Source organism: Anguilla anguilla, chromosome 6 (genome assembly GCF_013347855.1).
Source record: "Anguilla anguilla isolate fAngAng1 chromosome 6, fAngAng1.pri, whole genome shotgun sequence".
In the NCBI taxonomy this organism is placed as follows: domain Eukaryota; kingdom Metazoa; phylum Chordata; class Actinopteri; order Anguilliformes; family Anguillidae; genus Anguilla; species Anguilla anguilla.
The window spans coordinates 48,049,195-48,063,110 of NC_049206.1; the positions used below are offsets into that span (position 1 = coordinate 48,049,195).

The 13,916-nt window shown below is 44.8% G+C and overlaps 1 protein-coding gene across 8 annotated transcripts in view; it reads left to right on the forward strand.

Annotated features, from left to right (window-relative positions):
- The window catches only part of myo6a (myosin VIa), a 66,915-nt gene that overhangs the window by 15,507 nt on the left and 37,492 nt on the right, over nucleotides 1-13,916 (forward strand). For all 8 annotated transcript variants that reach the window (XM_035423110.1, XM_035423109.1, XM_035423102.1 and 5 more), the window contains exons 2-10: nucleotides 678-820; nucleotides 4,490-4,559; nucleotides 5,069-5,142; nucleotides 6,286-6,415; nucleotides 6,862-6,967; nucleotides 7,142-7,197; nucleotides 7,310-7,407; nucleotides 8,997-9,161; nucleotides 11,985-12,065. In XM_035423110.1, coding sequence (XP_035279001.1) covers nucleotides 704-820; nucleotides 4,490-4,559; nucleotides 5,069-5,142; nucleotides 6,286-6,415; nucleotides 6,862-6,967; nucleotides 7,142-7,197; nucleotides 7,310-7,407; nucleotides 8,997-9,161; nucleotides 11,985-12,065 — 897 coding nt within the window. In that variant the 5' untranslated portion in view covers nucleotides 678-703. The remainder of the gene's footprint in view (nucleotides 1-677; nucleotides 821-4,489; nucleotides 4,560-5,068; nucleotides 5,143-6,285; nucleotides 6,416-6,861; nucleotides 6,968-7,141; nucleotides 7,198-7,309; nucleotides 7,408-8,996; nucleotides 9,162-11,984; nucleotides 12,066-13,916) is intronic.

Below are 13,916 nucleotides of genomic sequence, written 5' to 3' on the forward strand. Positions count from 1 at the left end.
TTTATACACACCTAGTTATACACACCCATCACACCTCAAGTCATTGGCTTCGTCAAGACAGATATATGAATGCGTGGAATGTGCAACCAGGGGCTGTCTCTAGGATTTCTTTCATCTATGAACCACACTTGCTGTTCAAGTTACTTCCCGTTAAGGTGTGATATCCAGCCGATGGAATTTTCAGGCCTCAACACAAAATGAAACTAATAAAGATAATGACATTATCTTTATCTTATGAATTATATATATATTTTTTAGTTTATTCATTATTGTTCTTGCATGTCAGACCCATCATGCATTGCTTCTTTGTGGCCTGTGTCTTATTTTTAGCAGAGAGCTTGAGTGAGAGTAAGCAGTGGCACTGGGTGACTGGCGGGGCTTTGTGTATGAGTGGGGATCACACGGTGATGAGGTCACGTGGGGCTTTTCTTGGTCACGTTGAGGTCACATTTCTTAAACGTATGCGGCCCGGATCGCTTAGGGCCTCTTTGTGTTTCTGTTTCGACATCTCAGCCGGCTTAATTCCAATTCGCAGACAAATCTCCGGTGCGCGCTCTGGCCGCTGCCTCCTTGCACCCCGGTTCTGTTTAATGCGACCCCGAATGCGCCGCCGGGCGCTAGCCGTACGGTGGCGGTCTCTCCTGACGCTCCGGCGCTTCGCTCTCTCTCCTCCTCAGGACCCCCCGCGTAGCTCTGCCGTGCCATGGAGGATGGGAAGCCGGTGTGGGCGCCGCACCCGACGGACGGGTTCCAGCTGGGCACCATCGTGGACATCGGGGCGGACAGCTTGACCATCGAGCCTCTGAAGCAGCCGGGCAAGGTGAGGGCCTCTTTCCTCCGGCCTCCACATCATTTAACATTAAGTTGATGCCCTGTGTGATTCCCTTGTTCCGAGCCTCAGTTTCGTTCTTAGCCTCCGTTCTTATATAACTCATGGGTTCCAGCTGTGGTTGGTTCTTCCATCTGTCACTCTCCCAGCTCAGCCAATGAGGAACCAAGTCACTTCCTGTCTCTGTGTTCCGTGATGTAAATGCGGAGAGTGCCCTTTAGAATATTTATGATAGCTGTGATTCATGCTGATCGTTGGCAGGCTAATCCCTGGAGGGGGACCACGGGGCTCGGTTCAGCCAACAATTTGACTCACACATGATTGTTGAATTCATTTTTTTCTTTACAGAAATAGCTTGGCATGTTCATCTTGCTGAACTTGCCATGTAGTTTCTGTGAAGAGAAAAAACCCCACTATTGTGAGTCATTATTAAAGATAGAGTTCGATTCAATCCAAGCCACAGACTAAAGAGTCTGAAGACTGTAGTGCTAACGCGAGCGAAGCGAGTCGCCTCTCTCGAGGTCCCCTTTGTGCGTTTAGTCATGTGCCATTTAGAGCCGGTTAACATTCTGCGCTGCTACAGGTGTTACGGCTCCAGGGGCTCACCTGCGCTGGCAAAATTCCCAGCGCGCTCTGGGCCCAGGTGCCGAGCCAAGTTCGTCTTGTTAAAATGACTCCCCTCGGGCGCTCGTGTCACGTCGTGGTGGTGGTGAGGGCCTGCGCTAGTTTGCCCTGTCGCTGGAGTGCGTAACTGATGAGCCGACGCAGACGCGCTAACGCGGGTAAGAGCGGCCTTAGCGGCGAGCGCCTTTGACGGCGGAAGCTCCCTGCGCAAACAGCCGGGGCCTAGCCGATCCGCTTCGCTGTTTACATCCGCCCGTAAAACACGGCGCCGTCGCACCGTCCGTCCCGCGGGAGACTGAGAGGGGCCGACCTCGGTGTGCGCCACGCGGTAATTAATGTGAGAGAGAGAGACAGGGAGAGAGTGAGAGAGAGAGACAGAGAGGGAGAGCCGGCAGTGTTGTGGATGTTCGTTTCCTTGGCAGCCCGGAGCCGGCTGCCGGGAGAGAGGGGTGGGGGGGGTGGGGGGGGTGGGGGGATGGGGGGGCGCGCGGCACAATGCCCCGTCTGTTTCGGCGGCGGCCTGTTTGTGCCAGCGTACCGCGCCGGCCCCGGGGCCGCTCCACGCTCGCTCTGGCCCCCAGGGGCCAAACGTTTGGAGAGAGGGGAGAGCGCATGACGCTATGTCACTCCCCGACAATGGCCGACTGTGTCCCCCCACGTTAGGTAATGCTCTGCCATTCACACCGGTTTCCCTCCTTTTTATTTTTAAGTTGGCGGCGGCAGGCGAGGGAAGCCGCGTGTTAAATTCAGAGGCTTACGTCACCGCCGGTTACCGCCGCCGCCCTCGCTTTTGGTCCTTGGAGCTTCCCGTGTGTGACGGGATTCGTCAGAATCCTGCCAGTCAGCTTCGAGAATGCTGGGCGTTCCGTGGCCTCAGACATGTCACCTTACTGTACCGCTTCTGATAATGTATGAAATGGCCTGAAGGGCAGCAGGTGAATTGGCGGTGTTGTCATTAGAGACAACCTGGTTGAGTGCTGTCCAGAAAAGGTCAGAGCCAGGAAGACTAACCCCCACATATTCAAAAGCCACATGACATGTTTTCGCAACCTTTTTTTTTTTTGCTCTGAATATTCTTTCTTCGAAAGCCCACGGCGTAGTACAGTTACCTTGAATAAAATAGAAACAGAAGCAACTCACAAAACCACTTGAGAGCAAGTCACTTGCAGACTGCTACAGAATCACAAGTATGAAGGGTTTTCGCAAGAAATGATTCATTACCCTCTTTGTGTGTAAACATGTTGCGATAACCTTTCCACCTTTCATGTCTGACCTCTTCGTTGACACACACCAGCCGGGGAACTTTACTCAGATTTGTATTTATTTTGATAACAGCCTGAAAGTTTCCGAGACCTACTGGAACGTGCGAGTCATTTTGCTGGTTTTTCATTGGAGGTGTCAGAAGCTTACGTAGTCTCCACTCAGATTTCCTGTTTGTTGTACTGGCAGAGAACTTATTTCTGGGTGATAGATTGCAGATGCCTGTGACACCACCTTCTTTGAAGTGAGAGCTACAATGCTCTATGAGGTCAAGGAGGTAAGAAGGGAAGGAAGGAGAGTGAGGGAAAGAAAAAGAGGGATGGAAAAGAGAGGGAGAGAATGTAAGGGGGGAAATGCAGAGAAAAGAAGGAGAGAGGGCAATAGAGAGAAAGCTTGTCAGCTTCACTGCAGGCTAATATTTTCCTGGTCATGCAGCACTCGAAATGCCAACAGTTTTACTGCGAGTAAAAGAATCCAAAGTTGCCTCCATTCCAAGCCACACTCTTGCCAAACCGATGCCTTTACAGTAAATGCGCAAAGTGACAAATCCTTCCAAAAGAGAACAAAAAACAAAAGCCCATGAAAACTCTGTGGGCCCACGTGAATAGCCGCCCTGACCCACATTTGGGCCTGGGCCTGTGAAGTAGCTTTTCCCCCTATTACCATGCATGGCTCACACGGTAAATAAGGCATTTAGCTGTACTGTGCAGCAGCAATGAGTAGTGGGTGCCTCCTAGCATTATAGAAAATGACTCCTGAGGACCTGTTCTTTTTGCATGTAAAATATTTCAGGGAGGAGTGCTATTTACATCAATGACAGGGGGATCCCAGGCTAGATTTAAAAAAAACACACTGGGTTGGTTTTTGTACTGCTTAGGCCTTGAAGACAACTCCGCTCATTGAAAATGGGAAAAAAAAAAAAAAGTATTTTCAGCTATTTATTTCTTGCCATGGGAAAAACATAAATCAAGGCATGTTACGCTGATTACTATTCTCATTGTTTTTATGCTAAGCAGTGTGTCTATTCACTACATGTTGGGCTATACACATGCAGGGATTATAGATCTCCTTTCTGCTTCGAGTGATTAGTCATGATTTGATATCCCACGGTCATCTCTCACACCAGCCACTGTTTATTTGAATGAGTTTGCATTAATTGGCTACAGTAAAAAAAATGATAATGGTGCTGCGATGCTAATGGTCTCTTCAGCTGAAAGAAGCTGAAAGGTTAATGATCAGCACGGTCATGACTTAATGACAGTACATCATTCAAATCTCAAACCTGTGCTTCCTGGTTCCTTTCTCTGCTGCTTCTTGGACCTGGATGGCCCTGCGTTTCCGTATATATGCGTAATAAAGGGCGTGAACAGTATTTTCCATAACATGGCTCCCTCTCCCCGACCTCTCCCTCCACCTGGCTGTGCTCCTGTTCCAGACTCGTAACGCCATCACACCCCTCTCTAACACACCGCAAATAGCCCCCTTTAAAAATGACCCAAGTTCTTCTGTGAAGTTTTCCATCTACATTCCTGCCTACGTAATCTCCTCTGGCATTAATCAGGGTATTCATGGAGTGGCAGAAAGACGGCCCTGGTAGAGTGTGGTGAACCTAACTGAGCCGTCGGGACCTCGAGGGCTCGGTCTGCACACGCTCTGTAGTCTCGTGTTCAGACTGCTTTTGTTGGAGCGCTGACATAACAGAGACTTAAAGTGTTTTTATGAGTAGCCGTGGAAACCAGCACGTCACCTGTCTTTATTTTTGCTGTTGCTTTGCAGACCTTTCTGGCTCCGGTCAACCAAGTGTTCCCCGCCGAGGATGATGTCAACAAGCATGTGGAGGACAACTGTGAGTGCTCGTCTTAGGTGTCCCTTTAGGCTAAATGCATCAGAATAGTTCAGTCAAGGATTTACAATGACCTGTTTGACTTTATGAGCGCTGCATACAGAGATGAATGACCTGAGAGCAATAAGACCGGTCCCATGATCCTGCAATCATATAAAATCTATGTGACTGTGGATATAGCTGTTTTTATAGCTGTTAGCATTTTCCTTTTATGTAATTTTTTATTTTAGATTAGATTTAACAGAAATGTGATACGCAGAGCCTGTTGTGGAGGTCCTCAGGTTGTTAGAGTAGCGATATCTAAAGGTGAATATCAGACAGTGCACACTTGTGTTACATGAAGTGTGTGAGAATATTTTATAAGGGATTTTCTTTGTGTTGCTCATTCTCTTGTAGTACTTCTCACCATTTCAAACTTGCAGGTCCTTCTCAAGCTTGATATATCCTTTTAGGAGTTTTTGACTTAATTACATTTTAAAATCTGCTTGAATATAGTTGTTTGTTTCTTACAGGTTCTCTCATGTACTTGAATGAAGCTACACTTCTGAACAATGTTCGTGTGCGCTACAGTAAAGACAAAATTTATGTAAGTATGCGTCTTCCTGGTTATTGATGTTTCACAAGGAACTTTCTCCACCTGTAAACCAGCAGTGGCCTTCTACTCCCCAATAGTCAGGATCTTTTAAAGGGAACCACACTTAAAAGAGTGGAGCAAAGCTACGTTCATCTCTTTGTGGAAAAATTTGTCTTGCAGCAGCACCCACACCAAATCTGTATTCTTCAAACTAAGCATCAGCATCCTGAATGAAGAAATGGCAGTGAACGGCCCTTGAGTGTCATCACCCATAGTATACAAATATGGAAGGAACCCAGAGGGAGGCTTTGTTTTACCCACAATTCTTTGCTCTACACAGAAATGACCATTCCAGTTCTGAGTGTTGGCCACGCCTGCAGTTCCTATGGTGTGGTGCGACTGGTACGGGCCAAAGCCTGTCACTGCAGGGTTCAGGATTGGATAATCCCTCATTGTTTTGTTCACACCCCCTCTGCCTAATATTCCTTCCACACGTTCACGACTCAATACTACGCAGTGTGGCTTAGATTTTTTTTTCTCCCGCTGCATCACCCTTCACAGCGTGGGTAACAGGAGAGTCTCCGTGAGTCATCACGGGTTCGAGCTGTGACGTCACCGCCGCCGCGCGGTACGCCACTCGTCGCCAGCTTCTCGCTCGAGCTCCGCCCCCACCCCCTTCTTTGGTCCCCCCCACCCTCCTGTGACCAGCTGTGTTATAACATTTACCCTGTGATGATAATTAGGTCCCTTGAAGTCACGCAGCTAACACTGCCAGCAGGCAACATTATGGGAACTTGGTCACACGGCACAAAATGTGTGGTCCATCTCAGTTTGGACCAATCGTGTGCACCGGGGAAACATCAACTGTTTGAAAGGCCAGTGGACAGGCAGAGGACACGTGTGCAGCATTCAGTAATTTATTTTGGACATTAAATTTTTCTTAGAAAAATTCCCAATAAAGGATTCTGTGTCACATTTTTGTATTTCTCTTTCCATATTGTTGCCAAAAATCTCATTGAATCAGTCCTTTTAATATAACAGAATATTGTGGCGAGGGTATTGGATAACCTCAAAATGCTGTGGAAGTATTCAATTATCTTTGGTTTGTGGTATTGGACTCTTTCAGTGCACTAACCTCAGGATTCTCCTCCTCAGACCTTTGTGGCAAACATCCTGATCGCGGTGAACCCCTACTATGACATCCCCAAGCTCTACTCCCCCGAAACCATCCAGAAGTACCGTGGAAGGTCACTGGGCACGCTTCCTCCTCACGTCTATGCAATCGGTGAGTTGTCAGAGCATTATCGAGCAGCTATATCATCTTCTGACAAGGTCCTCAAAAAAGCATCTGTGGCTTTGTGACTGTGACACTTTCCCTGCTTTCCACTAGAGTGCAGCATCACTGTAATGAATAGTTATTCAGGTGGCCTAATTGTAATGTTGTAATGTAATCCCCAAGAAACAAGGTTTTGTGGATTTTGCTCATGTTTGAGTACATTTTTGATGGCACCACAGTTCATGAATTGTGATTGTGGTGGGTGTGGAGGGTATTTTTAGAGATCAGAAATTATGGGGAACCTTGGCTAGAAAGGAAAAACAACCATAAATATATTTGCCAAGAGGCCTGTTATCAGAATGGATTTAGTTTAAAAAAAAAAGGTGGTGAGTGATTTGAGGACAACCACAAGGTTTTCATTTCCCCTCTCTCTCTATTGCCCTTCTCTTCCTCAGCGGACAAAACCTACCGCGACATGAAGGTACTCAAGATGAGCCAGTCCATAATTGTGTCTGGAGAGTCTGGAGCAGGGAAAACAGAAAACACCAAATTTGTACTCCGGTAAAAATCCCTCTGTCTGTGCAAACAGAAGACAATCTAATATCACCCAAATGATATCTGAGTTAAAATAGACAGTAGAATTGTGCTGGGCTTTGTATTTCTGAATCATACAGAGATTTAAATTTCACGTCACATTTTCCGATCACATCTTCTTGTTTGTATTGTTATTTTCAGGTATTTGACATCATCTTACGGGACTGGCCAGGATATTGATGAGAGAATAGTGGAAGGTAAGAATACATTTTAATTTTATTTTGCTTGGATAGCCATGAATTGCATTGCGGTAGCTTGTTTTATTTTGAGGCTGGTCGCTTTGTAACTGTTGTGCTTCTTTAATTGCAGCTAATCCACTCCTTGAGGCCTTTGGAAATGCAAAAACTGTCAGGAACAACAATAGCAGTCGATTTGGAAAGTTCGTAGAAATCCACTTCAGTGCAAAGGTACCGTCACTATTCTTCTCAATGCTCTGTGAAATAAAACAGCATTAAGCTAATGGAGAACATAAAAACTGAAATTGCTAGAAATGTTTTTGAAAACGTGGGAATGAATCATTCTCATCGTGAGCAGGCTCATTGAGCGTGACATCGACAAACTTGTGCGCCGTGCTCCAATAAGCGCATGATGTGTGTGTAATGTGACTTGTGCAGAACGTTCTGCTCTTAAAGAATTATAAAATGATCAATAAATAAATGTATTTGTTTAGCACCTTTTCACACATGGATTGCCGCACAAAATGCTTTATAGTAGACAGACGAAACGTGTAAAATAACAGTAGAAGACTAGAAAAAAGAATTAGAAAATGGTAAATACAATTTAAAACAACATTAAGAACACAGTAGACAATTTAGTTTTAAAAAATAAATAAATAACAACAGAGAATAATAAGTAACAAAGCATGTGTAAATCAAAGCAGCCATTTATGAAAACTACAGAGAGAAAAAACAGTTTAAAAAGAACATTAAGATGTCAGAAAGACAAGATAAAAAGAATTCAATGATGAAAGAGTCTGCCTCTAATCTAAGGTGTTCTAATTAAAAGCCTGGTGAAAAAGATGGGCCTTTAGTTGTTTTTTAAGACTGTTCACAGCACTTGCATGTCTGGTTTGTAATGGTTGGGTGTTCCATAGTCTTGGAGCATAAAAATTAAAAGCTGCCTCTCCACCTCTTTTTTGTTTTACTTTGGGTATACTGAGTAAGTAGGCCTTAGAGAATCTGAGCTAGGCTCGACTAGGAACATATTCAGACAGGCAATCTCCGATGTATGCAGGTGCTAAACAATTAAAGGCTTTAAAAACCAGCAAAAGAATCTTAGAACGATTCTAAAGGAAACAGGGAGTCAGTGTAGTGTGGCCAGAATAGGTGTAATGTTCTCTCTCTTCCTTGTTTTAGTCAATACTGTGGCAGCAGCTATTTGTACCCGGTGAAGTCGGTCAGTTGTGTTATTTGGCAGCCCAGTGCATTACAATAATCAAAGCGGCTAAAAACAAACCCATTAATACGTTTTTTTTTTTTGCATCATGCAACGTAAGAAAAGATCTCACTCGTGCAATGTTCCTGAGTTGGGAAAAAAAGGCAGTCTTAATAATAACATTATCGATATGTGGTTTACAACTCAGGTCAGAAGGTTCCTTACTTTATGCTTACTCTGTTGACCTTTGTTTTTTTCCTCGTTTAATTTATGAAAGCTGTTGGTCATCCAGACCGTGATTCTAGACAGACGGTAAATTGAGAGAATGAGTGTCAGCAGGTTCTACAGAAATGTATAATATCATATGTGCGTCATCTGCATAACTGTGAGAATTGAAAAATGCAGACGAAGGTGGATTGATTGCAGTCTTAAGTGGAGAACATTACGAGTGAGGTGTAAAAGTTCAGCTCTCCAGTACCAACTTCTATGCATCCCTCCACTCCAACCCCATCAATGAAATTAAACGGTGTCTTTAACAGTCCTGTCTTTTTGTTAGAAGGAATCACTATTTCCTTAATATTTGCTGGCGGTCACATTAGTTGAATTTTTGTTCTTTGTTCAGAATGCTGTGGTTGGTGGGTTTGTGTCCCACTACCTGCTGGAGAAGTCCCGAATCTGCACGCAGGGCAAAGAGGAGAGGAACTACCACATTTTCTACAGGCTGTGCGCTGGTGCGCCCGAAGACATCAGCCAGAAGTTTCACCTCAGCTCCCCGGACACCTTTAGGGTGAGAGAGCGCTTGCCATGCCCTTATTCTTTCACAGGGGATCAGCACATTATTGTTTCCTGCAGCCAACAGAGATTGTAATGCAAATTTAGTTGAAGTTACTATTGGTATGATAGGCCAAGCTGGTGATCTGGGCTTTTTTAATCTTATACCTGTACTGGCCACTAGATGGCGAAGTGGGATCTCTGTGAACGTGCTCTCGGATTCAGAGCGGTCTGGAATTGGCACAGTTTCCTGCAAATCAGCGACTCTCATTTCTGCGCATTTAATAAATGACCGTGTCTGTTGCTAATAGGTAGAGGTCCCCTTGGAGACCGTCCAAATGATCCAACCCCCCAGAGTGTCTTCAGCCCTTCAGCAGTAATGTTTGCTGTTTATTTGACGCAGGACGTAATGTGCTATTGACTCGACGGTGTGGCACCGACATCATTCGTCCTAATGGGACTTTTGTCTTGACATTTCTGCTGTAGTCTAATTAAACAGCTGACATGTATCCCGACCTTTGGAGTACTTAACTCTTCCCACAGAGCAGGCTGCTTTCCAATATTTTGTTTTCCTGTCACTGGGCGGTTTAACCTTGTCCTATAATTAACACAATGCAGCTGCTTTTAAGCTTTTTTTTTATTTCTTATGTTTGTGTTAAGCTGGGGTTTGAATCTTCTGGGTCGGTAAAGAGAGAATTGTTGCATTGGGAATAAAATGACTCAAGCCAACATATGGAACAAAAAAAAGCTCTAAATTGTTAATTTCTTCCCCAGTGGCAGTTCTTTTATAAGGATTTTTCTGTTACCATTCTTTAAAGTTCTCAGTGAGCTATGCTGGTGCTATGTTATACTGCATATTGCTTTTGCAAGCAAAGTCAAAAGAAACATTATGTGCTTAGATTCTACAATCTTCCCATTGATTCTATCAGAAAAGGGGAATTAGGGTGGTTCCAATTATGTGTGGATTTCGAAGAAACTTGACACAAATTTGATCCACTCTGGTCCCCAGGAACCGAGTGTTTCTCAAGTACTTAGTTTGAAAGGGCAAAGGTCACTGAGCTGCCTTAAGCCTGAAATATTTTCAGTCTGTGTCTCAGTCAATTGTGCACAGATCTTGTTGAAAGTTGTTCTGCTTTGCTTCAATCCTCCTTTTTAAATTCCCTGTTTTTAACGGCCACCTGTCTGTGGATTTTGTGCGATTCAACATTACACACACAATGCTCACTAATGCAACTCATTACGTTTCGCTTCATTTAGCAGACGCTCTTATAAAGAGCAACTTGAAATATAGGAGGGACATAAGCGCATTCACCTGATTGGTACTGTATGACCATTAGCGCCTATTGTGTCATAGGTCCCCATAACCCCTCATTTTATAATCACGCATTTATCATCACAGCGTTCAATCGATATTTTTTAGTTTCAAGTTCTTAAGCGCATGTACACTTCTCCTTCATCTAAAATCCTATCCGTTGTGTATTCTTGCCATGTCAATATCCTATACAATGATTAATTTATAAGTAAATACATTGTTTGTGTCACGCAGTCCTTTTTTCGAATACGTGTGTACATTTCGTCCAGTTAATTCCCTCAACATCCACCGAGGACCGCCTCATGTAATATTTAGGGTCTCGTCCAGGAACCATCGTTTGTGATTCGGCTTGCTTTCTGCTGCCTCGGTGTGTCAGTAATTGCAAGTATCGAAGCCCAATGAACGTTAAGCGGAGTCGTTAAGCGGGTGGATTGTGCGGGGGGATAAGAGCGCGGTAATGGCAGGACCCCGCGCCGCTTTCTGATTGGACGGGGGGGGGGGGGGGGGGGGGTGAAAAGGCTGCTCTTAGCGCAAGATTAGCATGGAGGCCGCGCGGCGATCCTCGCAGCTGCTCCCTGGTAGAGGAGCTCATCCCGCCTCGTCTGCGAGCCGAAATTGTGTCTCTCGCGGGAATCAAACTGCTTCTCACCCCATCGGGCTTTCACACCTTTCTTTTTTTTTTTTTTTTTTGCGGTTTCCTCTTACGGCCGTGGCAGGTGCCGAGAAAGCCATTAAAATGCAGGCGGAGACGTTCCTGGAAGTTAGAAATGACTTTTTCTGCGAGGCCCAGTTCTTTAAAAATCCTCATTTTCCCCCCCATGCTCAGCATCCTGGGAGGACAGGGTGCTAATTTGTCCTTAACTTTAGCTCGCAATTAAATGCCGGTCTACATTTTTTCTAAACCGTTTAACAAGTTGTACATTCTCCCAAATTAACAATAGAACATTGTGATGAATTTATTTGTATCTTTGATGTTGAAGCTGAATGATTTATTTATTTGATGCTCTTGATGTTCAATCCAGGCAAATAACAATTTTTTTTTATTATTTTTTTTTTTTAGTATAACCCACACTGACTATAGCTTCAGCAACACATCTAGACTGGGTGTGATGTAGAGCCCATTAATGAAGTGTAATGACTAAGTTGTATTTTTTCACAGTGTGTCTTTAAATGTTAGAGTCTCCTGTTTCCGTTGCAGAAACAGTGTTTTCACTCTGCCACGGCCATTCCATGAATAATTTACACCAGCAGTTTTAAGTTTTATAGGTGTGAGCCACAGAAATGGTTTTTCATTTGGAGGGGCATTTGTGGGCCTGAATATAGATCTTTCACCGATCAACCAATTACACGTGCACCTTTTAAAATGCTGGACGATGTACTTGTAAAATTCCACTGCTGCAATTTATTGTGTCCCCTGTTTGATTGTTGATACTTAAAAAAAAAAATTGATGTCAGGAACCTCACCAATGTACTGGGTCCCGTGTTTGTAAAACCTCTTCCTTTTTTTTTTTCCCCCTTTTGCTGCAGTATCTGAATCGGGGCTGCACCCGGTACTTTTCCACCAAAGAAACGGACAAACAGATTCAGCAGAACCGCAAGAGCCCGGAGGTACAGTACATCTCATTCCCCTCCTCGGGTGCTTGGGCTATCACGCCGCCGAATAGCCGTGAGCCTCACGGGTCGTGTTGCAGGTCTTATCCTCGCTCTGGGTGAATGTACATGAGCAGAGGGATGCACTGGGGCTCTGCGGAGGAGCAGAGGGATGCACTGGGGCTCTACGGAGGGGGAGATGCCTTTCGAGGGCATCTTTTATTCTGTCTTACGCCACTTGTGAGGTATTAATAAGAGCTGTCGGAATCTACACAGGTCTTTCAGCGTCGTTCACTTTGTTTCTAACAAGTGGGCGCCTCCTCCACTTTGACGTTGGCAGAACGATGGGCGGGCACGCTTTATCCGCGCGTCTCCGAGCAACATTGGAAGAGCACACCGAGGAATCTCCGCAAATCTGTTTCCGTGGGAAAGGATTTCTGTCCATCGCGCAATGGTGGGAGAAGCCCGCCATCCTCTGTGGGATGAGCGCGAGTCGGACAGCTCTGGAAATTCACGGCGAGTTTGCGGGAAGAGAGAGCAGCGCGTGCTTGGCTGCCGATCCTGCTTTTCCCGGGTATATATTAATCCCACTGAGAGAAACAGCTGGTTGGGCCAGTGAAGTGCGTCAGTTGGTCAGGAAACGGAAGACGCTAGAAGAGCATGGCAGGGACCTGTTGGCCTGTTGCCAGTTTATTGCGCGTGTGCAGCAGAATGTGAAATGTTTTTGAAATTGAACTTGGATTCCAACACCTGTTACCATAAGGAAATTAATTTTTAAAAATAAAGTTATCTAAAATTAGGTGCCTGAAAATTACCAGCCTCGTGCTTATACTTAAAAAGTGTATAAAGTTTAGCCCCTGCAGACTGTGAAACATGTTAAGGTTAAATGTAACTTTGTACAAAGGGAAGAAGCCATAGAGATGACTCATTTGGGAAATAGAAGTAACACTCCCCCCTCCCCATTATAAGAATAGTATGAACAAAAAGGCATCTGCTCCCCAAAGCACAGATAAATTTTTAATTGGGTCAGTTAAGTGAATTCATTATCTGTAAGATGGGTTTGTGCATTGCCATTTAAATTGGGCCTACAGCACCAATTTGTATTTGAAATCTTCTGCATCATTGCGGCATGGATTTTATGCGTGTGTGCTGCATACATCCAAACGGCACTCGCTAGGCTAACTAGGGCTTTCCCCAGAGACATGAATTTATAGAATGCATGTGCGTGACAGAGCAACCAATTTTACTATCTGCTCTGGTTAGAATATATGGGAAATGAAAGAGGTGTAAGTCCTACAGACTCCAGAGCACAGTTATAAAAAACCCCCATTTAACTTCCGCAGGGCGCTTTGACAAGGTACAGAAAACCGGCAAATATTTTAATTAGCAAAAAAAAAAATAATAATAAATAATAATAATAAATTGTCTGAATGGATTTAACATGGTGTATCAGTTAGAATTCTTCATCACGCAAAACGAGTTTGCCGTAGTGGTCCCCTTTGATGAATTATGTAGAGGAGTTTCATTATCGCCGCGCAGTATGCCGCCCCTTCGGGAATCGCGTTATGAATTATTGTTATTTTTATTAGGGATAGCGGGCGAGAGAATTTGCTGGCCGCCTGTTCCCTCGAATTACGTGGATTGTTTGTTCATCCTACCTGCGTCAGGTCATCGCCCTCAAAGTTTCCTGCGACGCAGTTTGTCTTTGAAGTATATTTTAATGAATCTATCAGCGCGTCGACAAGTGCGCGTATTAGACCGTGCAAGACGAACATGTAACGCCTCCCCCAGTCGACAGTTTGGCGGCTCTCCCCCCCCGTTCTGAATATAGATAATTCTGTCAAGTGAACTAATACAGTTAGAGTTGCC